This window comes from Gopherus flavomarginatus, chromosome 2 (assembly GCF_025201925.1).
Source record: "Gopherus flavomarginatus isolate rGopFla2 chromosome 2, rGopFla2.mat.asm, whole genome shotgun sequence".
Classification (NCBI taxonomy): Eukaryota; Metazoa; Chordata; order Testudines; family Testudinidae; genus Gopherus; species Gopherus flavomarginatus.
This window is the reverse complement of record NC_066618.1, coordinates 268,029,089-268,055,126: the sequence shown is the minus strand read 5'-3', so window position 1 is coordinate 268,055,126 and position 26,038 is coordinate 268,029,089. Positions and strand designations below refer to the sequence as shown.

At 41.8% G+C, this 26,038-nt stretch overlaps 1 protein-coding gene across 1 annotated transcript in view; it reads left to right on the top strand.

Annotated features, from left to right (window-relative positions):
* ANGPT1 (angiopoietin 1) overlaps positions 1-26,038 on the top strand; it is a 212,683-nt gene that overhangs the window by 153,409 nt on the left and 33,236 nt on the right. Inside the window, exon 7 of the mRNA XM_050941004.1 lies at positions 3,984-4,150. Coding sequence (XP_050796961.1) covers positions 3,984-4,150 — 167 coding nt within the window. The remainder of the gene's footprint in view (positions 1-3,983; positions 4,151-26,038) is intronic.

Below are 26,038 nucleotides of genomic sequence, written 5' to 3'. Positions count from 1 at the left end.
ATACTGAGATTTCTAATCTAACTTTCAGTAATAGATTACTATATGTCTTTCAAATAGGATTCAGATTCTGAAAACTAATACAATCACCTCTTTCTTCTCTTTTTTCTTCTTTTGCCCTTCCATTAACTTCTATTGCAACTTAATTTCCTCTGGTCAGGCGAGCAAACCACTGAGTAATAGATTTTCATTCCAATCTGATGTCTAACATGAGAGGAGAGAAGGAAGTGTAAATCCTTTCATACTGGGAATGTGAAGAATTACAGTAGAACCTCAGAGTTCAAACACCTTGGGAATGGAGGTTGTTCTTAACTCTGAAGTGTTTGTAACTCTGAACAAAACATTCTGACTGTTCTTTCAAAAGTACATTGACTTAATACAGCTTTGAAACTTTACTATGCAGAACAGAAAGAAAATGCTTCATTTAGCCATCTTAATTTAAATGAGACAAGCATAAGAAACAGGTTCCTTACCTTGTCAAATCTTTTTTTTTAAACTTCCCTTTATTCTCTTAGTAGTTTAGGTTTTACGCAGTACTGTACTGTATTTTTGTGTGAGTCTCTGCTGCTGCCTGATTGGGTACTTCCAGATCCAAATGAGGTGTGTGGCTGACCGGTCAGTTTGTAACTCTGGTGTTCATAACTCTGAGGTTCTTCTGTATTGTTATTACAAAACAACTTTATGGTGCTTTGTGTTTATGCAGACCCAGAATATTAAAAAATGGGACATGTTCCAGGTCCTGAAAAGGTTACAATCTAAATAAGATAAGACAAGACACACAAACATAAGTTTCAAAATAGAGTGACAGTTCAGAACAAATCGTGTCTTATAGTTATTAATTATGAGCAAAAGGAAAAAGGGATTTCCTGAAGTGGTCTGTTCCAAAGAGAGCTCAGAGGAGGATAAAGTGTGTGCTCAGTGAACAATAGCAAGGATAACAAAGAAACAAAAATATAAATGTTTTGGATAAACCCTAATGTTGCAAGGCATAAATCAATCACTAACTAGTGGGGTTAGAAAGAAACATCGCTTGTGGGAAGGCTGCTCCATAACTGTGCACTGCAGAGTTTACTGCACCTCCCTCTGAGGCAGGTGGTGCTGGCCACAGTTGAGACAAGACACTAATGAAGATGAACCACTACTCTGATTCCGTATGGCAACTCCTAAATTCCTAGAACTGGGATAATTCCCAGGTGTAGGGGCTAGAAGGGAAAAAACCAAGAGTGTGAGAAGGAGGGTAGGAAAGAGAAGTAAAGAGAGAGAACTAAGAGCAGCATAAAGGAGAATATGACAGAGGTGGGTGGGGATGCAATTATGCAAATAAGGGGAAGAAGCTTGTATTTTATTTTGTAAAATATACGTGCCAATAGTGTGGTTGAAGCAGTAGTTAAGGAAGATCTCTGCAGCATAGCACTATGGATAGGCTTGAGTACTGGGAGGAGAGAGGCCAGAAAGTTGGGCAGTAGTAATTAGAAGGTTACAGTAATCAAGGCAAGCAATGACTGGCACTTAGTAGTTAGCAGGAGGAATGTGGGAAAGAGACAGATTTTGGAATTATTAACGGAGAGGACTTTGTGAGAGATGATATATGGGGTGGTTGAAGAGAGAGAGATAACAGTCTCCTTTAAGATCGCTATGTCATTCTACTTATTCCATCTGTAAAACTGACTGTAGACTACTGGACTTTTTTTCTTAAAGACTAAGCACTTCATCCCCATGATTCACTTGATCTCCACTGACGCAAGAGTTCAGTATCCCAATGTTCAACCTGAGCAAATTTCTTCCTGATACTCCTGGGCCAGTCTCAATTAGCCTATAATACCAGTTGGCTCATCTTTCTGCTCAAATAACCAATGGGTATTGGTAGATTTTAAAAGAAAGTGAGTGTTGCTGAAAGCGTTGTATAAGATGCTGTAATTAGTGATAGGTGATCCAGTTTGGGAATAATCAGAAATCCTTCCCTGCATTCCCAGAACATTGACATATCTTTTAGACCCCATCTCAATCCTTTTAAGCTTCTGAACTATTCAGATAGGTTTATTTTTCTTTAGGAGTTTGGTTTTGGAACATCTTCGCACTCCATTGGAGTCCATGGGAGTTTTGCCACTGACTTCAGTAGAGCCAGGATTTCAGCCCTAGACAGCAGCTAGGACTGGAACCAGACTGTAGCATTATAGAGAAAGAGGAGGTTCTTGCAGTATTTCTTTCTCGGATCGGAAACAGAAGTGATTAAAATATCACTCAGCACACAAGGATTTGCTGCCAGTATTGCAAAAAAAAAATCTCACAAAATTGTTCTCCGTTAGTCAATTATAAATCCGCAGTATCAGGGAAATCTATTCATGTTTCCTTATTGTGCAATAAATACACTTTCTGGAAAAGTATACTGAGGCTGTTGATAGCAGAGCATATTGTTCAATTCATCCTTTGAAACTGGGGGGAAGGAAGATCTGTTGACGACCTAGGAGCTAAAGGGAGAATAACTTCCTTTGAAAAATGGTCTATGAAAATACCTGAGATTTGATGCTGTCTGGTCCATTCCAGAAACAAAGCAGTGTGTTTATGAGTCCAGGGTAGGAATCTCTGGCAGGGACAATTTAGCAGTAGGGGGTGAACTTTATCAGAGGCAAGAAAATCATCCAGTCCTCCATTCTATTTGGTGGAGGAATTTTAGCAAGGATCATTCATAAGCCCTTCCTGGCATATAATTGTGAGAAAGCCATTAGAGTTCCATTTCCGTTTTCCCAACTCAAGAGGTTCGGATAAACATGAGACAAGCATGTGATTATCTGAACTGAGCCTGAATACAAAACCTTCTCAGGTTTATTCATCACTGGCTGAATGAGAACTGTGTCACTGTACCTCACTTTTACTGTTTTAAGGGTAAAATGGTGAAACTAAGAGAGCTCAAATGTACACAATTAATTACAAACTGTTGCCTAACTTAAATAGCACTGGAAGTCATGGAGTGGTGTCAAATATCAAAAAAACAAGTAACGTGGCACAGAAATACCACACATAATACTTAAACCACAAGTCATTGGGAAAATTAGCTATACTCTTCATTTTAGTCTATATTTTGTACAGATATTCAGTTTAGTTAGAAAGAAATAAGAATCTGAATATGTGGAAGGTGAATAGCACTAGCAACCACCTCTTATTTATTAGTTATTTCTTCATATTTACTCAGAGTATCAACCTTTAGGTTGAAACACAAAGTAATACAAAAGAACTGCTGATGAATATACTCACCTGAATCCACATCTTAACCCCCTCCCACTCCTTCCCCTCCCCTCAGTAGTCTGAGAAAAGATGACCTGTGATATAGGTTCAGAAGTTAACAAATCTGGACTCTGGTAGGCCAAGGGTGATATGGGTGAGTACCAAAACCAAGGACCAGCTCAGAGAACATATGGCCCAGCACTTGTCCTTCATTTATATGAGAAGGCTCCAGCTTGAGCTCCTCTGCGATTCTCAGTTGAGGCAATATGTTATGGCAAAAGAGACAATCTAGATCCCAAACCACTGAAGGCTTTTAGATTGAAAGCAACTGCATGAATTCCAACCTCAAGTTAATTAGAAGACAATGCCAAATTTAGGTGCATGTAGTCCCACAGCACCACTTAATAAACGGGCTGCAAAATATCTGCTGTCTTCAGTATCTGAATGATCCCAAGCTGTAGGCCAATGTGGAGCATATTATAGTTGTCTAATATTTCAGTAGCAGACAAAGGAAATAACATACTACTTTATTCTTTAAAGTGATTTTGCACCTGCAGACATCAACTAACTTTAAATCACACAATATCCTTGCAAGGTATGCATTAATTGATCCATTATACAGATGGGAAAACAGGCATGGGAAGGTTAATTAACTTGCCCCTAGCGTATATAAGAAAAATGTAATGATAATTTTATTACAGTTCACATATTACACGAACATTAAGAAATAATTAAATTCAGTTATTTTACCAACTTTTTTCTAGGGTTTTGGTAGCCCATCTGGTGAACATTGGCTGGGGAATGAGTTTATCTTTGCAATAACCAGTCAGAGGCAGTATTCTCTAAGAATTGAGTTAATGGACTGGGAAGGAAATCGGGCATATTCACAGTATGACAGATTTCATATAGGAAATGAAAAGCAGAATTACAGGTAAGCACTTATTGATGTTCTGTTGTTGCTGTTGGGTGCTAGATCTTGTCATTGTTTGCAAATGAAATAAGTGAAATGATAATGTAGTATTAATTTGCATCTAACTTTTAAATTAAGCATACAGATATAAACTAGAAATGCAATTTTCCAGAGATGGAAGTTGAGCGAGAAATTATCATGTGTGACAACAAACTGTATGGCACAAGGGTCACGACACTTCGAAATTTGTTAGCGCTTGGTGAGCAGTGGCCCTTATCTGGTAGCCTACCCCACCCTGAAAAATCTTGCTAAAGAGAACAACCAGCAACATCCCCTTGAGGACTCTGGGGAGAAGGTCTATTGTTGGTAGGTGTTAGGCCCTTGCCTCTACCTCAGAAGTCTGCAAAGGTAAAGTTAGGGGTTTCTGGACTCTGGAGGTCCCTGGAAGGGGAGGGCATTGAGATTTTGTTACTTGAACATCTAAATAAATTGGCAACCATTCATTGCCAACCCCTGTGAACAGGCCTTTCAGGTTCCAGTTTGTGTGGCCCTTAGTTTGTAAGGCTTATTCTCCACCTCATATTAATAGTGTGAACTTTTCCACAGCCTGTCTAAACAGGACTATAGCTCCCAGGTCCCTGTCTATTCTTGTGATTTATTTCTAAGACTTCAAGATTCAATTTCTCTTCAGTATACCTAAGAGGGAGGAACCAAACTAGGATGAGACCCTGATTTCACCATCCAACAGACTCATTTAAAACTCACCACATTTTTTAGCATATCCAAAATCAACTGTGCCCGCACAACTTAATCTAGACCATGCTGGTCCCAATGATTTCATCCCTTACATCTTTTCTAAGCCTAAAATGTCTGCAGACCAAGCCAAGATCTTTATTTTTCTGGGAATGTTGATACGTAAGGGTTATGGTATCTTAACCCTTAACGACCAATGGAAGAGTTAGCATACTGTTTCTTAGTACATTCAGTGAGATACTGGGTACCTTGGGAGCGCCTGTGCTCAGCAACAGGTGATTTGTCATGCTCTATAGCACAGTCCCCTTCCTCTTTAATATAAACTCCTCTCCTAAACCCCAGTATTTGAAGAACCCCACTCCTACCATGGTCTCCATATAGGTTAGTTACACTGCCCCAAAGTTCAGACTATGGGCATGTGAATCGCAGTGCACACCAATGTGGTCTGCTGTCTCCCATGTGCACATGAACTAAAAGGTTTCTAGTCTGCATTAATGAAGTTCTCTACACACACAACTACATTAATGCAAACTAGAAACCTTTTAATTTGTTCCCACAGTGTCCACATGGGGGAGTTACAACGCAGCGCTTTGATGTGCACCGCTAGTCATGCCCTGTAGTCTGAACTGCAGGGTAGTATAGACAGAGCCATAGACAGTTTACACTATCCTCACGTGTATTTTTTTTTAATTATATGAATCCAGGAACCACTATCTATCTTAACATTGAGGATTTTACTGCTTGATTAGGCAAAAAAAGATACAGAGCCTTCAAAGAACTGATAAAGCTCTACCTCAGAAAATAACATTGAAGACTATGGAGTTGTACAAGGGAGAGTATAAATTTTGCTAAAATTTCTCAAACTTTCAACCCAAGGTGCAGCTGAAAGTGAAGAGGATAGACAGAAGCTAGATTATATTGCAAAGGAATGCAATGCAGATGAGAAAAGTAGTTCTATAAACCACTGGCTGGGCCTTGATAAGAATATTGAACATATTAATGTAGTAATACTACTAGTTATTATACCTTGAAAAGGATATGAGTTTTTTATACATAGTTGCAAGTCCTCCACTTTTCTATCTGTACTTCTAATAGCACTGAGATGGAGAGGTCAGTAAAAAAGAAACACGCTAAAATTCAGAATCACTTAGAGAGAATAGTAACATATATGACTTACTTGGCTTAAAACAATTTAGTAATAAAAAAGACTACTTTCTTTGGACAGAGAGTAAAGCCAAGAAGAAGGAAAATGAGTTTGAAATACATCTTGAATTATACAAGACAAAACACCTAGCAAGTGAAAGATCTGAGAGAAAACGTGCATAATGTTCTTAAATTGTTGTCCAAAGGGTTCACATTTGGGTACCTAAAGTTAGACTCCTCAATCCATAGTCAATTGCCTACATGAAAGTAGCCTAATCTTCAGAAGCGCTGAGACACCATAATTCTCTTTGAACTTCCAGTGATGGAGAAGTTGCATCTACTTTGCACTTTCTCCTGATAGAATTCTGCCCCTTTGAATATGTCAATTGATATTGTATCAAGGATCAGAAGTTTCATTTACAATTCTCTTATACAAAATTAGTCCCTGTGAGCTGAAAAGGATGCCACTGAAATCTCAAAGGACAGCTACAGGGAATCAAGACTGTTATTCATGATCTAGATAATTTGCTCTATTATTTTATCGGAAAGAGTGGTTAGTTGACCTCATTCAGGTATAATAAATAATGTATGGTCTCTAATGGAATATGAATGATAGAGGCTTCAAGACTGTGTGAACTACTGTCAAATAAAAGAACTGGAAGATATGAATTTAGGAGGAGGGATGGGCACCAAAAGAATTCAAGTGAAATTTCTTTAGACTCATATAACAGTTTGAATACATTCTAAAAGAGCAGCAATGGGAGTAACTAGTAAAAAACAGTTTAAAAAAGAGTTGGACAAGTAATTAAAAAGGGAAAGTACTTGTGGTACAACTATTTCCTCAAAAGGAAGGGTGATCCCAGACATTCCTTTTTATCCTGAAAATGTCTATGCTATTCAGCTCCGAGTACATTGCACCTTTCAATGAATTCTCCCATTTGTGAAATGAAACACTCTCCTTGTTACTATTATTATTATGGTTTATGGTAATACCCATGATGTACTAAGAACTTTCCAGACATTCAAAAAGAGACAGTCTCCCACTCTGAGGAACTCTCCCTCTTAAGATATAGACAGACAAGTAAAGAGAGACTCAATAAATAGGGATTGGTAATTTTTATAAAAATTGTCTGGATTCATTGTATGGAGCACAGCAGAAGTGAGTCTTTAAGAGAGGTTTATATACAGGCTGGGCAAAGGTCTTGCAAATGAAATCAGGCAGGTTACACCAAACATAAGGGGCCATGTGGAAGAAGACAATGGAGGTGAGCTCCTAGTATGCAATGAGCTCCCAATGTGATGCTGTAATCCTAGGATGTGTAAACAGCGGAAACTCAAGTAGGAGTAGAGAGATTATTCTACTTCTATATTTGGCACTGGTGTGACTGCAGCTAGAATACTTGGTTCCAGTAAGGTGTCCACAATTCAAGAAGGATTGAAGAGGGTTCATAGAAGAACCATAAAACTGATTAAAGGATTAGAAAACATGCCTTATACTGGGAATGGCTTGGTCATTACACTAATTGAATCTATTTCCTCATGTTAAAGTATCCTCACATCTTCGTGTCAACTGTCTGAAATGGGCCATCTTGATTATCACTTCAACGGTTTTTCTCCCCTGCTGATAATAGCTTCTCTTAATTAATTAGCCTCTTACAGTTGGTATGGGTACTTCCACCTTTTCATGTTCTCTGAATGTATAAATATCTTCTTACTGTGTGTTCCATTCTATGCATCTGATGAAGTGGGCTGTAGTCCACAAAAGTTTATGCTCAAATAAATGTTAGTCTCTAAGGTGTCACAAGTACTCCTGTTCTTTTTGCTGATACAGACTAACACGGCTGCTACTCTGAAACATGCCTAATAGTGATAGCCTCAAAGAGCCCAATCTATTTAGCTTAACAAAGGGAGGGTTAAGTATCTACATGGGAGCAAATATTTAATAATGAGCTCTTCAGTCTAGCAGAGAAAGGTTAACATGATCCAACGGCTGGAAGTTGAAGCTAGACAAATTCAGACTGGAAAGGCGGCATACATTTTTAACAGGGGGATTACTAAACCATTGGAACAATTTGCCAAGTTGGATTCTCCGTCACTGACAGTTTTTCAGTCATGACTGGATATTGTTCTAAAAGATCTGCTCTAGGAATTATTGTGGGAAAATTCTATAGCAGGTGTTATACAGGAGATCAGACTAGATCAGGGATCGGCACCCTTTGGCATGTGGCTCACCAGGGTAAGCACCCTGGCGGGCCGGGCCGGTTTGTTTACCTGCTGTGTCCACAGGTTCAGCCGATCACGGCTCCCACTGGCTGCGGTTCACTTCTCCAGGCCAATGGGGGCTGCAGGAAACGGCACAGGCCAAGGGATGTGCTGGCTGCCACTTCCTGCTTCTCCTATTGGCTTGGGACGGCGAACTGCGGCCAGTAGGAGCCGCAATCGGCCAAACTTGTGGACACAGCAGGAAAAGAAACCGACCCGGCCTGCCAGGGTGCTTACCCTGGTCAGCTGTGTACCAAAGATTGCCAGTCCCTGGACTAGATGATCACGATGTTCCCTTCTGGCCTTGGATTCTATAAATTGTGTGACATGCTCTGAAACAGGGGGAAAAAGGTAAGGATGAATCCTTGCCAAGTGAGGATGAGCAGGAAAGGGCATAGTTACATAGGCTGAGATCCTCAAAGATTTGAAATTTGAAATCAAAGCGAGTCAGAAGCCTAAATATCTTTGAGGATCTGAGCTATAGAGCTTTGGAAGTACAGTCCAGATGCGTAGATTTGTTGAGATAGCAACTGGGGAGCCAGCAGAGGGATTCGAAGAGAGGAGTAACATGATCAAATCAACAAGCAAGAAAGATGTCTGTGTGGCTCCATTTTGTATGAACTGAAGGGATGCAATGTGTCTTTCTAGGAGCTTAGAGGCAGATTGAAAATGTTCATTTACATCTGTGTTGGGTGAGATTTTGCAGAGAGCTACTGACAGAGCAAGAGCTCTTGAAAACTCTGGATTCACTTATCCTGTGTGATGACAGAACCACACACAGAATGTTATAAAGGGCCAGACTCTGCCTGTGACAAGGTAAAACAGCAGCCTGGAAAGCCTATCACACAGCCTATCACACAGCGGAGTGAGGTATATAAAGAGGAGGTAGATGGATCCAGGATGTAGCAGAGAAAGCGTGTCCTCATTACCCCTGAGTGGTTGAGGCAGCAAAAAGCCTCTGGGGATTGAGATCTGCAGGTTTCAGTTGAGTTGTTTTATTTATTTACAATTGTTTAAATCCTTTGTTTTAAACAATGAAGTGTGCCCTGAGGAAAGGGTCTTTAAAGGACTGGGCATGGTATTCATTTCCCTTCCCAGCTGATGAAGTGGCCCACCAGCATAAAAGGCTAGATCCACAAAGGGACTTAGGCATTTAACTTCCACTTTAGGCACCTAAGTACAACATTTGGTGCCACTGAGATTCTGAAAACCCCTACTTGGCAGCCGCCTAAGCCTGGAGGTGTCTAAATGACCTGCAGAAACTCAGGCATCTAGGGAAAGTCACCTAGGCACCTGAGTTCCTGATAGTGGTATGCACAAAACTGCCTAAGTCTAGCAAACTACTTCCCACCTTCATGAACAAACTGTTTAATAAACTGTTTATTTTAATCTGGAAATAGACACACACACAGTATGTGTGTGTATATATATATATATATATATATATATATATATATATATATATATATACACCCATTCTGTATATTTCGAGAGAAAGATAAATTGGAGGGTTTTTTAATATATGAAGTTTGATATGCAGTTGATGGACTGCAGAGTAGATTAGGAAAACCATCCAAAATGATTCTAGGTCTCCAGGGTTAAAGTAACACGGAAAATTTTAGGAAAGTACCCCTTCTTTCATTAGGGAAAAAAAGGAGATCTTTTGGCAACCTGACCCAGGTTGCACCAACGTGACAATTGTTAAATTTGATCCATGAAAAATCCTCTTGCTACACATGAAAAACCAAAGGGCCATATTTCAGAAGTGCAGCAGTGATATCAGAAAGAGAGAGTGGGCCGCACCTTTTCACTCAAAAAGTAAAGAACTAGGCAGCCAGGGCTCAATTTTGCAGTTCTTGCTCAAGCTAAACTCTCATTGAAATCAGTGGGAGTTTGACTTGGGCAAGGGCTGCAGAATTGGGTCCTAGCTTACCCAAAATCCCAATTTAGGAGTGGTTTGTGTGTGGCCATCATACAGGTGCATGAGGAGACAGGAAGGTGCACAACTTCTACTAGTCTCTATTTGTGGCCTGTTTAAGGGCCAATACATTGAAGTCCCTGTGCTCAGGGAAACACAGGGATAGTTCTATCCCCACTCCCATGGAACATACAGTGCCCCAAAAGAGGAGAGAAAGCATGGAGAGGAAATAGGACCATATCCTTCCACAGGGGTTCATGAAGCTTCAAACCAGCTCATCCATTTTTCCTCACATGTATCTGAATACTTAACAAAAGTTAACTTGTAGGAAACTGAGAGCTATTGACATAATGAAGTGCCAGTGATATGCAAATCTCAGTGGCTATTCATATTTGACAAATTTGCTTGAGTGCCTATTTGAGTGTCTCTTTGAGATATTATAGGAACTCAAATTGCAAAGCTTCCTAAAATATAGAAACTCTCTTATTTTCTTTGCCAGCATCAACTGTCTTTGATAGTTATAAAAGCAGCCTCAGAATCCAAGCCAAGTGAAAGCTTCATTATTGAATCATAAATAGCTGGCCACCCATTGCTGAATGGTTTTGTCCCTTAATCTGAGAAAGCTGCCTTTACTGAGTTAAAATAGGCCTATTTAAAGTTGAAAAGCACAATTCTCAGCTTCTCACACAATTCCTTTCCTTCACAGTTTTTAGACATTTGTCATGTTTCTCTCAATACATCAAACAAGGAGCAGTCTACCTTTCCATAACTTCAGTAACTATTAATCTGCAGTCATTTTGTCTAGCAAATTAGCTGTTCTGTTTGTGAGCCATTAGGGATTCCTGGTGACAACCATGTTACTCTCTCTGCTTATTCAATGCTGTAAATGTAAGCAAACATAGGCCAGTTACATTCTAACTTGCTTACTTTCAAATAACACCCAGGCAGCCTGAAATAATAACCAGAAATAAATTAGCTTCCAAGTTGGTCTGGGCATTAGATCAAGGAAACCTAAAATAGAAAAAGGATAATGAAAGTATGGGAAAAACTCAAGCGGTGGAACATCTTTTGTTAATGTTGCAGTAATACCTTTTACAGGCAGGAGGAGGGCAAAAAATAATAAGGTTCCAGGTCCAGCAATTGAATGTAGTAAGCTATATAAGAATACAAATACCAAAGTGATGAATTGAGTCCAAGAAAACATGGAAAATAATTTTTCATGTGTTTTTCTAAAATCCAGCTTCAACATTAGGCAAAGTTTGAGTCAGTCTGAATTGCTCCCATTTGGTGTTTTCAGAAGGGCTCTGTTTTTTCTCTCAGCTATTTGTATTCTCTCTACTACTTTTTATTAGTCTAAAAAATATATGATTGAAAAAAGGATAATGCTCAGCATATGTATGTTAAAAATATATTTGTTTCTCTTTCAAAACAATACAGCTCCAAGAGAGTTTCTGGGCAGGCAAAATAAACTATATGTATGTATCCCAGATGATGACTGTAAAGAAGAAAAGAAAGAGATCAGAATATAGGTATCTAGCTGTAAACATATTATAATAATAACTTACATGTGGCAAGCACTTATTCAAAAAGAAACTTGGTGGTGGAATGAAGTACAAGAGGTGATAAAAGATAAGAGAAAAAAGCTTGAACTCTGGCAAAGGAGTAGGAGCAAACAAGACCTGGAGGAATACAATGAGTATAAAGAAATTGGCCAGGAATATAGTTGCAAAAACAAAAGTGAAGGTCTTTGAGGAACTTTATACAAGACTTGGAACAAAGGAAAGGGAAAAAAGAATATATAGACTGGTGAAAGCATGGGAGAGAAATACCAAAGACATAGAGCAGGGGTGGCAAACTATGGCCCATGGCTGGATCCGGGCCACGAGCTGTTTTAAGCCAGCCCGCGAGCTCCTGCTGGGGAGCGGAGTCTTGAGCTTACTCCGCTCTGGCGCTCAGCCAGGCACTGGGTCGGGGGCGGCACCACGCAGCTTGGCCCTGCTCCAGCCAGGGCACAGGGTCAAGGGCCATACCACGTGGCTTGGTCCCGCTCCAGCACTCTAGCCAGGGCACAGGGTTGGGGGCTGCACCACGTAGCTCTCGGAAGCAGCCTCATGGCCCCACTCCTGTGATCTAGCCAGGACGCAGGGACAGGGGCTGCACCACATGGCAAGGCCCCACTCCAGCACTCCGGTCAGGGTGCAGGGTCAGAAGCCACATCATGCGGCTCCCAAAAACAGCCGCATGGCCCCACTCCAGTGATCCAGCCAGGGTGCAGGGTCATGGGCTGCCCCACACAGCTCCTGGAAGCTGCAGCATGGCCTCACTCTTGCGCTCCAGCTGGGACACAGGGTCGGACACTACACCACACGGCTCCTGGAAGCTGTGGCCTGGCCCCGCTCCAGCTCCTAGGTGCTCCAGTGGCCCCCTCCTGCACTCCAATGGGAGCTGCAGGGGCAGTGCCTGCAGATAGGGCAGCATGCAGAGCTGTCTGGCTGTGCCTCTGTGTAGCAGCTGGAGAAGAGGCATGCCACTACTTCCAGGAGCTGCTTGAGATAAGTGCAACTCTGAGCCTGCACCCCAAGCCTCTCCCCGTGCCCCAACATCCTGCCCCAGTCCTGATCCCCCTTCCACTCTCCATCCCCTTGATCCAAGCCATGCACTCCAAACTTCTCATCCTCAGCCCCAACCCAGAGCCCACACCCCCAGCCAGAACCTGTACCCCTTCCTGTGCCCCTGCCCCAGATCTGATCCCCCTCCCACCCTCCAAACCCCTTGGTCCCAGCACAGAGCACCCTCGTACACCCCAAACTCCTCATCCCAAGCCTCACCCCAGAGCCCGCACCCCCAGCCAGAGCCTTCACCCCCTCCTGCACCCCAACTCCAATTTTGTGAGCATTCATAGCCTTCCATGCAATTTCTATTCCCAGATGTGGCCCTCAGGCCAAAAAGTTTGCCCACCCATTATATAGATGAAGTGAGTTTAATCAAAGATGAAACTGATATGGTGTTGACTGATGGAAAACACATAAAGGATCAATGGAACAGGTATTCTGAACAACTTTTCAATGAAGAAAACCAAAGAGAGCAATGTGACTTCAAAATTATGAACTTTGTTGTAGTAGAAGCCTATCATACCAGATGAAACAGTAAATGTTGTAAAAAAAATAAGAAATAAGGCCCTAGGCCCATATGGAATTCCTACTGAGGCATAAAAAAGGTTGGGAATAGAAGGCATCTATCTGCTGATACCCCTGTTCAATTCAATCATGAGATGGGAAAAGATACCAAATGAGTGGAGGAAAAGTATCTTGGTGCCTATAATAACGGAAAAGGTTGCACATGGTATAAAGTTGATGAGTCATACAATGAAACCGTGGAAGAGAGTCACTGATAAGAGACTGACAAGTGAAGTAGATATTAGTATCAATCACAATGGCTCCATGCCAGGAAGATCAACAGTAGATACTGTTTTGGCACTAAGAACAGGAGTTCTTGTGGCACCTTAGAGACTAGCAAATTTATTTCAGCATGAGCTTTTGTGAGCTATGGCTCACTTCTTCGGATGCATAGAATGGAACACACAGACAGGAGATATTTATATAGGAGGGGAGTCCTCAAGGGCAGGGAGGCCACTGCATAAAGGAAGTGGGAGCGAGGACTCAGATCCTTTCGCAAGCCCACTTCACCGGGGTAGTGCAGAAGCCAGGAAAGTTCCCCACAATAGCGGGACCATTCCTCCGCTCACATAATTGGCGTCACGAACAGGATCCTATCCACAGGGTCCACCCCATTGGTTTAATGGTTGAGTTCTAGCAGCACTGTCCAGGCCTGGTTTAGCACTCTACCATGGCTGGAATTGAAGAACTACGAACCCAGTTTGCTGAACTTCAGCACAAATTATCAGACCAAGCGGAGGCATTACAACAAGCTACAACTGAACAGAGAGAAGCCTTATCACTGGCCAAGGCAGTAATAGACCAACAGACAGCAGAAGCTAAGAAACCCCCTACTATTTATGTCCCACGGAAGCAGAAGGTCATGGAGTTTGGTGGCTTCCCAACTAGACCAGGATACATTACAGTAGAGGAGTGGGTCAAGTCTGTGAAAGCTGCTCTGCGTGTGCTAAGAGTACCTGAAGAAGATCATGTGGACTTCACAGAGGAGCACCTCAGGTGCCAGGCCAAGGTCACAGTAAAGTTCATGGCAGTGGCAGACAAGAAAGATGTGGAAAAGGTATTTGAACTCCTTCTAGAAGTGTTTGGAGACCAGGTACCTATTGGAACCTGACTAAAGGAGTTCTTTGAGAGAAAGCAGGAGCCTGGTGAAACTGTCCAGGCATACGCATATGACCTCCAGGAGAGAATGAGTACAGTGGAGTGGGTGAGACCCTCAACGGGTTCCAGACCCAGATACAGTTCTGAAAGAGCAGCTGGTGCTGGGGCTCCATGATGACTCCCTCCAACGTGAAATGAAAAGGAGGTTTAAAGAAGAGCCCAGTAAGAAGTTCCATCAACTCATGCAGGCTGCCATTATGTGGTCAGAAGAAGAGAAAGTTCCGGCGGCAGAGACAGCCAAGCCTAACCCCCGTACACGAAGTGAGGGCCTAGTGAATGCAGCTGCTGGGGAAAAGGCCCTGCCCCAAAGAGAGCTAACATTGGAAAGCTTAAGTGAAGCTGTCCAAAAACTGGTAGTCCAACAGGGGGAGATGCTGAAAATGATGACCAAGCTGATGAAAGAAAAAAATCCCATTAACATGCCAAAGTATCCAAGGGCACCGGGATCTCGAAGAGCCCCACTGAAGGATGAGCTGGGAAGATACATTTGTTACACTTGTGAAAGACCAGGACATACTAGCTGAGAACGTTCACTGAGAAGAAGAACAGAGTCCCAGGCACTTGAAACCAATGGGGCACCAGGAGCAAGTGGTCCATCTAGAGTAGAAAGCCAAGCAGTGGCAGAAGGATTCCTAGGCCTGTCCTTAGTGGAAAATCCCTCCGCATACAGTGAGAAGAACGTGGGCAGTGCCAGCATATCTAGCAACTTCTGTAAGCGAGCATTTGGAGACTGTCTAACTGCTAAAGGGGTGAAGACCAGATGTTTGTTAGATACTGGCTCAGAAGTCATCACCATTACTGAGTAGCATTTTCAAAAATATTTGAAAGACAAGACCTGACCATGCATAGCACACAGTTTGTATGTCTAACAGCTGTTAATGGACTGGCAATCCCAGTGGTGGGGTGCCTTGAAGCAGCCATAGAGTATATGGGCCAAACACTGCCAGGAAAATGCATCTTCATCCTGAAAGACAAAGCCTCAAAAGGGAGCCATATGGGCGAAGGAGTCCCAGGGATTCTAGGAATGAACATCATTAGTGAGCTGAAAGAGCTACTCTTACCAGGAAAAGGAACCAGGAGGATGAACTGTCACAAGCACTCTACAAAGAATGCTGTGCTGAGTAGAGTAATGGCTCGAGCGGAGAGGCAGAGTTCTTCCCTGGGCCCAACAAGGAATATTGGAAATGTTAAAGTGGGCAGAAGACAGAAGACCATTATTCCTCCTTGGAACGGGGAGATCCTTGACGAACACCGCAGTGTACTAGGAAATGAACTGCAGGTGACGAGGGAAAAGGGAGGATGAGTTACCTTTCTTCAGGAAAGATGTGGTGGGAGACTGCCAGTTCCATTTCAAGCGGCACGCCAAGGACTGATTCCTGCACATGTGGCTAACATAAGGGCGTTGCCAGAGATGCATCAAGAAGTCTTTTCTAAGGATGAGATGACCATTTATGATGACCAGGTCAAAGGTCACCATGACAGGCTGAAGATAGCCTGGAAAGTTGCTCTCAGTACAACTAAAGACACAGTCCAAAGTAGGAAAAGGACTTATGATCGCAAGTCCAGTGGGGCTCTCATCCGATCTGGTGACTGTGTACCAGTTCGTAGTGGTAGACGCCGGAGATGTAATAAAAAACAGGACAAATGGAAGCCAAATTCCCACACTGTGGTCACCCACAACAATCCCGAACTGCCAGTGTACACTAACGAGCCTGAACAAGGAGGTCCTGAGAGAGTAGTATGTAGGGACCAGCTAAAGCGTTGGACTATTATTCTGACCAGGGCTCATAGAAGGCATAATGCAGCATTTGCTGAGGAGACTGAAACCAATGGGGTAAACCCAAACCCTAATGAGAATGGCCAGATCCCTCAAATTGACCTAGTACCACCCAAGGACAGGAAAATAGAAAATATGAGTAATGAACCAGCAGTCTTAAGAAGGTTCCAGATGGCTAATAAGCGTGTACTGCCTGTTAAACTTAAAGATAATTATGTTATTGATTCTATGTAATGTTTTAATGAATATTGTTATGTATAGTATAAAGAAGTAGATGTAAAATGTTAAATATGTTAAATGCTCTTTTGATAATTGTTAATGAGTTTTTGATATAAAATGATGTGGGTATATGTTGTTACTATGGGGCCCAAATGTACTGGTGTAAATATTGTGGTTGTGGCAGAATTTTAGCAAGGGGGAATGTAAGGGGACTGTTGCCCCCTTACTAACATTCAGTGGGAGTGTTTGGTTGCTAGCTTCCAGCACTAAAAAGGGAGGGGTCGATGGGAAATCAGGAGCCTGAAACTGACAGTCTCCAGGAACAATGTGGAGAGGCCAATGCTCCAGATCAGCCTGATTGACAGGGCAGGCAGGCTAATCAAGGAGTCAGGCGGCCAGGGGAGTCCTGTCCTCCGTGTGAGCTGGAATTGTCTGATTCAGATGGAGCGGGGCTGAGCTAAGGAGAGAGCAGGGGGCCCAAGCTGAGCTGATGGGAGCAGAGCTGTAACCCCAAAAGCCAAATAACAGCCCAGAGAGAGCAGACCTGCCCTGGGAGGAGAGCTGCAGCAACCAGAGCCAGAGGGGCCAGAGAAGCAGCCCAGGAAGCAAGTGAGCGCTGAGAGAGAGTCACAGAAGCAGCCTGCAGAGCAGACTTGCCCTGGGAGCAGAGCTGTAACAACTGGAGCCAGGGAGGCCAGAGAAGCAGCCCAGGGAGCTGAAGACAGAGCAGCAGTAGCAGCCGTGCTGAGGCAGTGTGGAGCTGGGGCTGGAGCAGTCCAGAGCTGGGTGCAGTGAGCAGCTGGGGAAAGTGAGGGGGACCCTGGGCAGTGGGCTCAGCACAGGGAGATGCCTCACCAAGAGTCCCTGCAGGCCAGACTTGGAGGGGGATCGTAACCCTGACAGGGCGGGGGTGACACTGGGGAGAATGGTCCTACCACCCAGAGCCTGAGAGTGTGTGGCCACCGCCAGAGCAAGTGTCCAACCCGCAGCGTCCCTGCAGCACAGCCAGGGCCTGAGGAGGAGGCCTGGGACCTACAAGGAACAGACTGTGAACTGCCCTGACATTCCAGAGACACTGTTTGTGATGTTCTCTGCCACAGAGCAGAGTGATGTGTTTTCCTTTAACCTTTTCCATTCTTCCTTATTCTTTTTTTAAAATAATTGTTAATTAAATAACTTGTATTTGCTTTAAATTGTATGATGTGATCAGTGGGTCAGGGAGGTGCGCAGTGCAAAGAGAGTACCCCGGAGTGAGGATACCCTAACCCCTGTCCTGGGTGACCACAGCAGGGTTGGGGGTTGAGCCCCTCAAGAATCCTGGGCCCAGCCTTGTTGGGGTTACGAGGACTCTGTGAGACAGGAGAGTGGAAGGGGAGTCCTCAAGGGCAGGGAGGCCTCTGGGTAAAGGAAGTGGGAGCGAGGACTCAGATTCTTTCGCCAGTCCACTTCACTGGGGTAGTGCAGAAGCCAGGAAAGTTCCCCACAATAGTGGGACCATTCCGTAGAGAGTAAAAGAAAAATATTCAGATAGTGTTTGTTTATTTGAAAAAGGCCTTTGATCGACTTCCAAGAGAATTTACTTGTGAGTGCACGAAGAGAAAATGGGACCAGAACTTGTGCCACTTCTCAAGTCACGTATGTAGATATAATGTCATAATCAGATCCTCTAGTGGTGAACCAGAAGAACTACTGGTAAAAATGGGAGTGCATCAGGGATCAGCACAGAGACTTTTGTTTCTCCTCGTCCTGTGTACCCTCCAGGAAACATACAGAAGGGGGCACCTTGGTGCATGCTATTTGCAGAAGATATCATTCTACACAATAAGGAGAAAGATAGTCTAGAAGCGGAGCTTGATAAATGGAGAAATGTGTTGGAGAGATATGGGCTCAAAATAAGCAGAGAAGAAACAGAGTAGATGGTATCTAATTTCAATAATGTGAACACTCAAGAATTAATCTTGAAACTAGATGGGTAGACAATACTGAAAATGCAAAGTTTCAAATATCTGGGTTCCAGAATCTGGGAAAATGGAAGATAGAAAAAGAGGATAATAAATGCCTCAGTTAAATGGAGAGAAATAAATGGTGTAGTATGTGACGGAAGATACCACTAATTTTAAAAGGAAATGTCTATAAAACAGTGGCCTATTTAGTTTTAATGTATGGCTTTGAGTATTGGGCAACAAAGAAATATAAGCAAATGATCAGCTCCACTGAAATGCAAATGTTGAGATGGATGACTGGCATAAGCAAGAAAAACCACGTGAGGAATGTGCATGTTAGAGACATGTTCAATGTAACACCTATAAACCAAAATATGAAGGAAGTAGTTTGATCATGTAAAGTGCAGTCAAGACAACTACGTGGGTGCAAAACTCCAGCAGATCAGGACTGGAGAAAAGGACAGACAGGCCAACCCAAGAAGAAGTGGTGGGATGTCATAAAGGAAGACGTTGCTTAGTGTGACAAAGGATATGGTAGTTTTCAAAAGACAAAAAATTGGAATTTTACACCTCGCCTCCCACACAAAATCAGTTTGACAAAAAAAATCTGAAAAACATTAACCAAAATAAAAATTTCCTGCCAAAATGCCATTTTTCATCAAAATAGCATTTTAGCAAGCTCTGCACATGACCTGTGCTTTACAGGCCAGTGCTGTAACGTCACAGCTATGGAGCATTCCTCTGAAGAAAATAAGGAGTGAGAAGCGATGTAAGAGGATGAGGAGAAAGGGATAAGTAGGGATGAAGTTGCACAATGTCTCAGGAAAGAACTAGAATTTGATAAAGGAGGAAAGAGAAAGCCAATGAAAGTCATTAGCTCCCTTTCCCCTCATGGAATCATAAGATTGGAATGGCAGAAGGCCAAGATGATTTTAGCAGTTGAGTCTTGGGTAAACTGTGAGTGGAGGGGAGGTGCACTGAGGAAGATTACAGTCAGGGGCGGCTCTATATTTTACGCCGCCCCAAGCATGGCAGTCAGGCAGCCCTTTGGCGGCATTTCTGCGGGAGGTCTGCTGGTCCCGCACCTTCAGTGTACCTGCGGCCAAATTACCGCTGAAATCATGGGACTGGCAGACCTCACAGGCCGCCCCCTCAGCTTGCTGTTCCAGGCAGAGCACATTGGAGGGAGAGGACTCAGAATGAATCCAATTTGTTGGGATTGACACAAGGAAGAAGACGAAGACATGCTAATCAATGTTGAATTATTAGGTACTTCCTTCATATTGAACCATTCACTTCATCTGCAGTTCCTATGGTACTACTTTTCATTTATTTTTTATACAATTAAAACCAGAATTACCTTTGAAGAGCATCAAAACTACATCTCAGAGATAATTATTCAAGCTAGTATCTTTCATGACTCATACTGAGACGTTTCTTGTGGTAAAATCTTCTTAGATTTCAAACAACATGGATATTCAGAACCAAATTCATCCCTTCCTCCACTGAAGTCAGTGGCATTTAGACAAGTCCTGTATCTTAGCATTGGGGCTGGAGAGGTAGAATCCTGAGTTTTCATGAATGAATAATGCAAATAAGGTGATGGTGATGGTTTGGTGAACCAGAGTAGAGTGGCACTTCTTGCATAGGGGCGGGTCTGAGAAAAGGTAATGGAGATTTTTGTGGGGAAATAGGCAAAAGGGGTATGTAGGATAACATCATAGGCAGAGGGGCAGGGACAATTCAATAAGTTATTGCATCAGATAGATAGAGAGGGATGGAGTTATATAGGCCCTTAGAGGCAAGAAGAAGACGTTTAAACTTGATGCAGTGAAGAAGGGGAGCCATTGCAATGATTCAAAGAGAGGATTGGCATGGTCTTCTGGTTTATAAAATCCTTTGTGATTCAAGTCCTAACTACCTGAGCAACTGTCTTTCTCCCCATGTTATGCTGTGGCAGTTCAGATCAACAGTTGTGTTTGAGCTAAAAATGCTTAGACTGTCGGGGAGCTGGTGGCTGGGAATTCTCAGTACAGTGAACTGAATTTTGTAATCTGCTTGGGCCAAAAGAAATTGAGTATGTTTATCTTCAGGGTACAGTTTAAAATCCATCTGTTCTCTTAGGCCACTAAGGTAAATATAGGCTAGAGGTTTGGTTCAATGTTCAACTCTGATTTTTAGCTTGAAATCTATTGATTTTTAAATTAATATTGTTTTAACTAATTTTTGAATTATTCTGTTACCAAAAAATCCCATTTTCCTCCTTGCAAAATGGAGATAATACTTTTGTAAAGGGCTTTGACTTTTACAGATGAAAATACTATTGATTGGTAAGTGGGAAGTACTATTATTATTATTATTCAAAGGTATATGATTTCACAAACATTTTCCTTAAACTGTTGCCACATGGTCTTATGAAACAGTGGTCAAAAGGGCATTGCTGTGCTCATCACCATTGTGAAACTGTATTTTGAGGAGTGGATACGTTACTTTGCTATCATTGAGATTTGGAGGCAACACACTTGCTGCAGTCAATGTCATTGCTTTTTTGCCACTCCATGGATTTGATGTAACAGAGGAATGACACCCAACTCGACAGTGTCGCTGGGTCTCCATCCAGCCTTTCCACTATTACCGCTTTTATTACAGTAGCCCCTAATGGCTCCAACCACAGTCAGGGCCTTATTTTGCTGAGTCCTTTACATTCATGTAACAAGAGGCAGTGCCTGCCGTGAAGAGCTTAGAATCTGAAAAACAAACAAGACAGACAAAGCATGGAAGGAAGGATTTATTATTATTCCCATTTGCAGACAGGGAACTGAACCACAGAGGGATTAAGTAAGGGCACACAGGATGTCTGTGGCAGCGCTAGGAACTGAATGCAAATCTCCTGACTCCCAGTTCTGTACCCAACCCAGAACATGATTCCTGCCAAGTGGGAGACCTATAACGCAACCCAAGAATAACACAATATTTGCGGTTTTACTTTATGTGGTACATTTTCCAATCCATTCTAGGGAAATATCAGTGCAAAATCCTGTCAACAATGTGATTTGCACCATTTCCATACTTTGAAAATTCATCTGCTGGAAGCACATTTTGACCAAACAATATTACAAGATAGATATTATAAAACAAATATTTAACTTCTATTAAAAGAATGCAGATATGTTTGTCTTGCTTAACTTTATTTATTTAAGACTATCAAATCCAATTCTATAAAATCTAAATGCTAAAAGTGTAGTAATTCAACCTGATGCCCATTAACCAGAGGTCTTTTGGGAACCATGACAATATGCTACATCGTTTCAATGACTAGCCCTCACTGGAAATGCATGAGCTATGTCCAAGTGTAAGTAGAATTTGAAATAACATTTTGTTAACTTAATGCACTCAAATCCCAATTTACACAATATGTCAACAACTTCTCTCTTCCACCTCTTACTTTCTAATGCTTATGTCTAGTTCACCATATAATGTCCATGACTGTGACAGTAGGAGCATGTCCGATGATTAGACAATAGCTTTCCTTTTCTAAGTCTAGAAATGATAGAACATGAATATTTATTAACTGGGAACAGTGAAGGTCTGCCTGAATAACAGAAGAGAAGGGAATAGCAAAGGAGGATAAGGCAGAAAGACGGAAGGAGGTGAAGGAATGGGGAGGAGGTTGTTTCAGATTGAGAGGGCTGCTTCTCCCTGGCGTGTGCCCATCTTACAGATGTTGCAGGCAACAAGGTGTGGATCACTTGTGCTTTCTTTGAGAGGCAGGTGAGCTCAGTAATCCAGGGGAATGTGCACATCTCAGCACTATGGGCTCACTAGGAGGCCCATCACAGAGTAAAACACCTGCCCCTGTCATCCTGCATACGAAATCTGAGATATTATAATTGGCAGTGCGGTAAAAATGAGTATAACAGACTTATTGTCTGCCTTGTTTGAGTAGGGAAAGTTGTTATTGTCAGAGCAGAAATGGACCTTATCCAGGCATGAAATGTGTGGGCATTCAGTGCCACAGAATCCTGTTTCTGCATGTGTGCAGTACAGTAACAGATCTTTCAACACAGGTTATGCTACATGGACTCATAAGTGGGCTGAGAAACTCCTTTGTACTAATTTAATTAGCTGATATACATTAGCTTTACCCAACAAAGAGACATAGAAGATCACTTTTTCTGCCTTATAACCAAATTTTCCTTAAAAAAAAAAAGAAGTTCAAGAATTGTAGTTTTGGATTGTATCAAAGAATTTGTTGGTTTACATGAACTCATTTAACACTCTGGAGAAAGTACTTTAGCCCATAATGGATTAATAATTTCTTCTTATGGTATCAAGCATTTGCACTGTTTACTTCAATAAAGTTAATCTTAAATTCTCCCATCAAAATTAATTTACTAGGCTTCATGCCCTGTCAAAGGAACCATTTTTCACCCAATAAAGCAGCACTCCACACAGCCCAGAAATTCCACTCCAAAGAGGGTGGCAGAGATGTCTCGACTTTCCACATCTCCCTTCCATCTTTGAGTTCTAAACTTGCATGCTCCAATAAATACAAATTATTCTCTAGATGTAAGATGGGCCCTAAAATGCAACTTTAGATCAAACAAAATCTATTTTGAAAAATAAGTTCTTTTTTTGTCCATTCTTCAGGCCATAACAATTCCACATAGCATCTAAAGTTACAATCTTGAGGTACATCAGAGTCATGATCAGATGTCTCTGGCAGAGCCCTCTCTTCAGGTATCAGGGTAGACTCTACCAGATCTATGACAGGACCAAATCCACTGTACTCTTTGGCTGCTTTGCTTTGCTCCAGTGATGCAAAACATATACAACTGGGCATGCAGCTCCTGTGCAATACCAGAATGGTTCAAAGAAACTGGGCTGGAGTGAAATGTCCCACAGCATTTCATGACAAGATTTTTCAAGCAGCACACCACTATAAGCTGGATATAAAGACATCTGCCTTTGGTAATTAGGTCCTTTAAGGTGCCTTTGACCCTTAATTTCTCAGTCCTTCCCATTTTTTTCCTTGCTACTGACTAATTTTCAGTAGCCTCCTCCTCTGGGCTGATGGATTCTTGTGTTAGAATTAACTGGTTCTGTTCTTACCTAAACATTCGCATTCCTGTAACTGCAGAATAAATTAGCCTTAGGGCCTCTTCTTCTTTTTGGTATGCAGTTGGCCTAGGGCTTGGAATAGGTTCAATTTATAATTGGTATTGCTCTTTTTTTGTAATTTTTGGAAACTTCCCCTTGGGGCTGTTGGATAGTTAATCCACAAATCTGCATGGAAGCCTGCATTCCAAAATTTTACAGCAGAGCTTTATCTATGAGACTCAGTGGCATGCCTTTACCAATGGTTAGGGGTCTATTACAGAAGTAGGTGGGTGAGGTTCTGTGGCCTGCAATGTACAGGAGGTCTGACTTGATGATCATGATGGTCCCTTCTGGCTTTAAAGTCTATGAGTCTATGTGTCTTCCAAGCTCCTGAATTCTATTTGTTCTGAAAAGGGAAATGTATGCCTAAAAATGGAATTGTATCATTTGTCCATAGGGATTACCTACAATAAAGTAAATTTACCATTTCAAGTTACTAATCATTTAAGGGAAGAAATAAAGCCGGTACCCATCAATTTACTGGACTTTTAACATTTCCATGTAATCAGTAACTTTAAACACATGTTCACAAATCAAATTACTCAGCTATTTAAAGTATATTAAACAAAAAAACAAAGAAAAATAGTGCATTTTAAACTGTCCCAAAAGGTTTTTTGGTCATCAGTTAAGAATTCCCATTGTAGCATTTTTAACATTTGTTTAGCAAAAGCAAATTGATTTGGTGTCAGTAGGGTTTGTATAGTTTATTCAGAAGTATAATAATAAAATTCTAGTAACTGCATACAATGTTGGAGATATTACACTTAATGGTCTTTGGCGTATAACGTGCATTCCTTTTAAGTATAATGTTCATTTATCTATTTGAGAAATTAAATAATTTTGTTTATAATAATGTAATACTGTGTCCCAAAAAGAGAGTTTGTATGAGAATAAAATAATGAGTTTAACTTTTGTGGAATAATCATATAATGCTTTAAATGCTGGAAACTCTTTACAAACATTAATAATGCCCACAACACTCCTATGGGATATTATAGGTAATATAATGAAATTGAATAAAAAAGATTATGTAATATGTCCAAGGATACAGTAAAAGTCAGTGGTAGAGATGAGATTAGAACCCAGAATTCCAGACTATCAGTCTAGTTCTCTTATGACCAATCACATAACTTTCCATAATGGCAATGATCATTTAGCATGACAAGATAGTGAGCATAGTGAAGGAATAAATCTCAAAGGGGCTTCCATTAACTATGGGGGATTGATTCAAAACTGAAATGTAGAACTAGAAATGGACCTAGCTCGAACTCCAAGAGACAAATATGTATGAACTCTGATAGGTGGGATCTGCCTTAATGCAAATTTCATACCTATATAATGGACCAAAGAAAAACCCTAGAGAGGATCACACATGCACATCGGTTGGGGGGGGGGGGAAGAACCAAACTAAGATCCAGTTCTGTAATGAATTAAAATGAGTTAAAAACCAAGAATACCAACAGCTTCAAATTTTGAAGGGGGAAGGTTGAAATTCATATACAGAGATTGTGGCTTGGCTCTAGTCTCTAGTTTGTAAAACAACATCCTTTGCTTTTTCCCTTGTTGAGCAAATTTTCACTGAAAACAAATGGAGCCACTTAGCATTGAGGAGTCTATAGAGAGTTTAATTAACATCAATGATGAAACCCCCATATACAAATTCAGACCTTTTTGGCAGATTTTCTGAAATCTTCCCCATTTTTCATCCTTTTCTAAGTACCCTCCCTCCTTTACTTTGATGTCCCATCTTGCAGCAGCCTAACTTCCAGCAAAGAAGGCACATGCAGGACCAAGTACTAGTTTTTGCCCCAGATCCCTAAGTGGCCCCCTCAAGGATTGAGCTCACACCCCTGGGTTTAGCAGGCCAATGCTTAAGCCACTGAGCAATCTCTCCTCTCTTTAATCTAGTACTTCAATAGTTAAAGGCTCTATCATCAAACCCCTGAGCCCACCAGCCATGAACCATTCCCTTTATACTATCATCAGCTCTATTGGCCTCTGCATATATAGCCTGATTATGGGAGCACCTGCAGCTCCCACTGAAGCCAATTCAGCATTTTTCGAGATCAAGCCTGCATTGTGATGTGACATTTTTCTGTGAGCTCATTTCTTTCATGGGTCACTAAGCTAGCAGGTTCAGTATTTGGGAACAGATTTATCCCAGCTCTGTTTAGAACTGTAATCGTTTGGAAAGAACTCATGAAAATGAGCTGTTAGTTACCAAAGGGGAACACAGTTGAGTTTGGCAGTTTCCCCTCTGATATAACGATACTACAAATATTATTCATTGTTTCTTCCACAGCAGCAGTGTGGTTGATTAGAGGACCTGGTCCAAGAGGTAACTATAACAGGACTGCTTGGAAATAGTGACCATAATATAATAACATTTAACATTCCTGT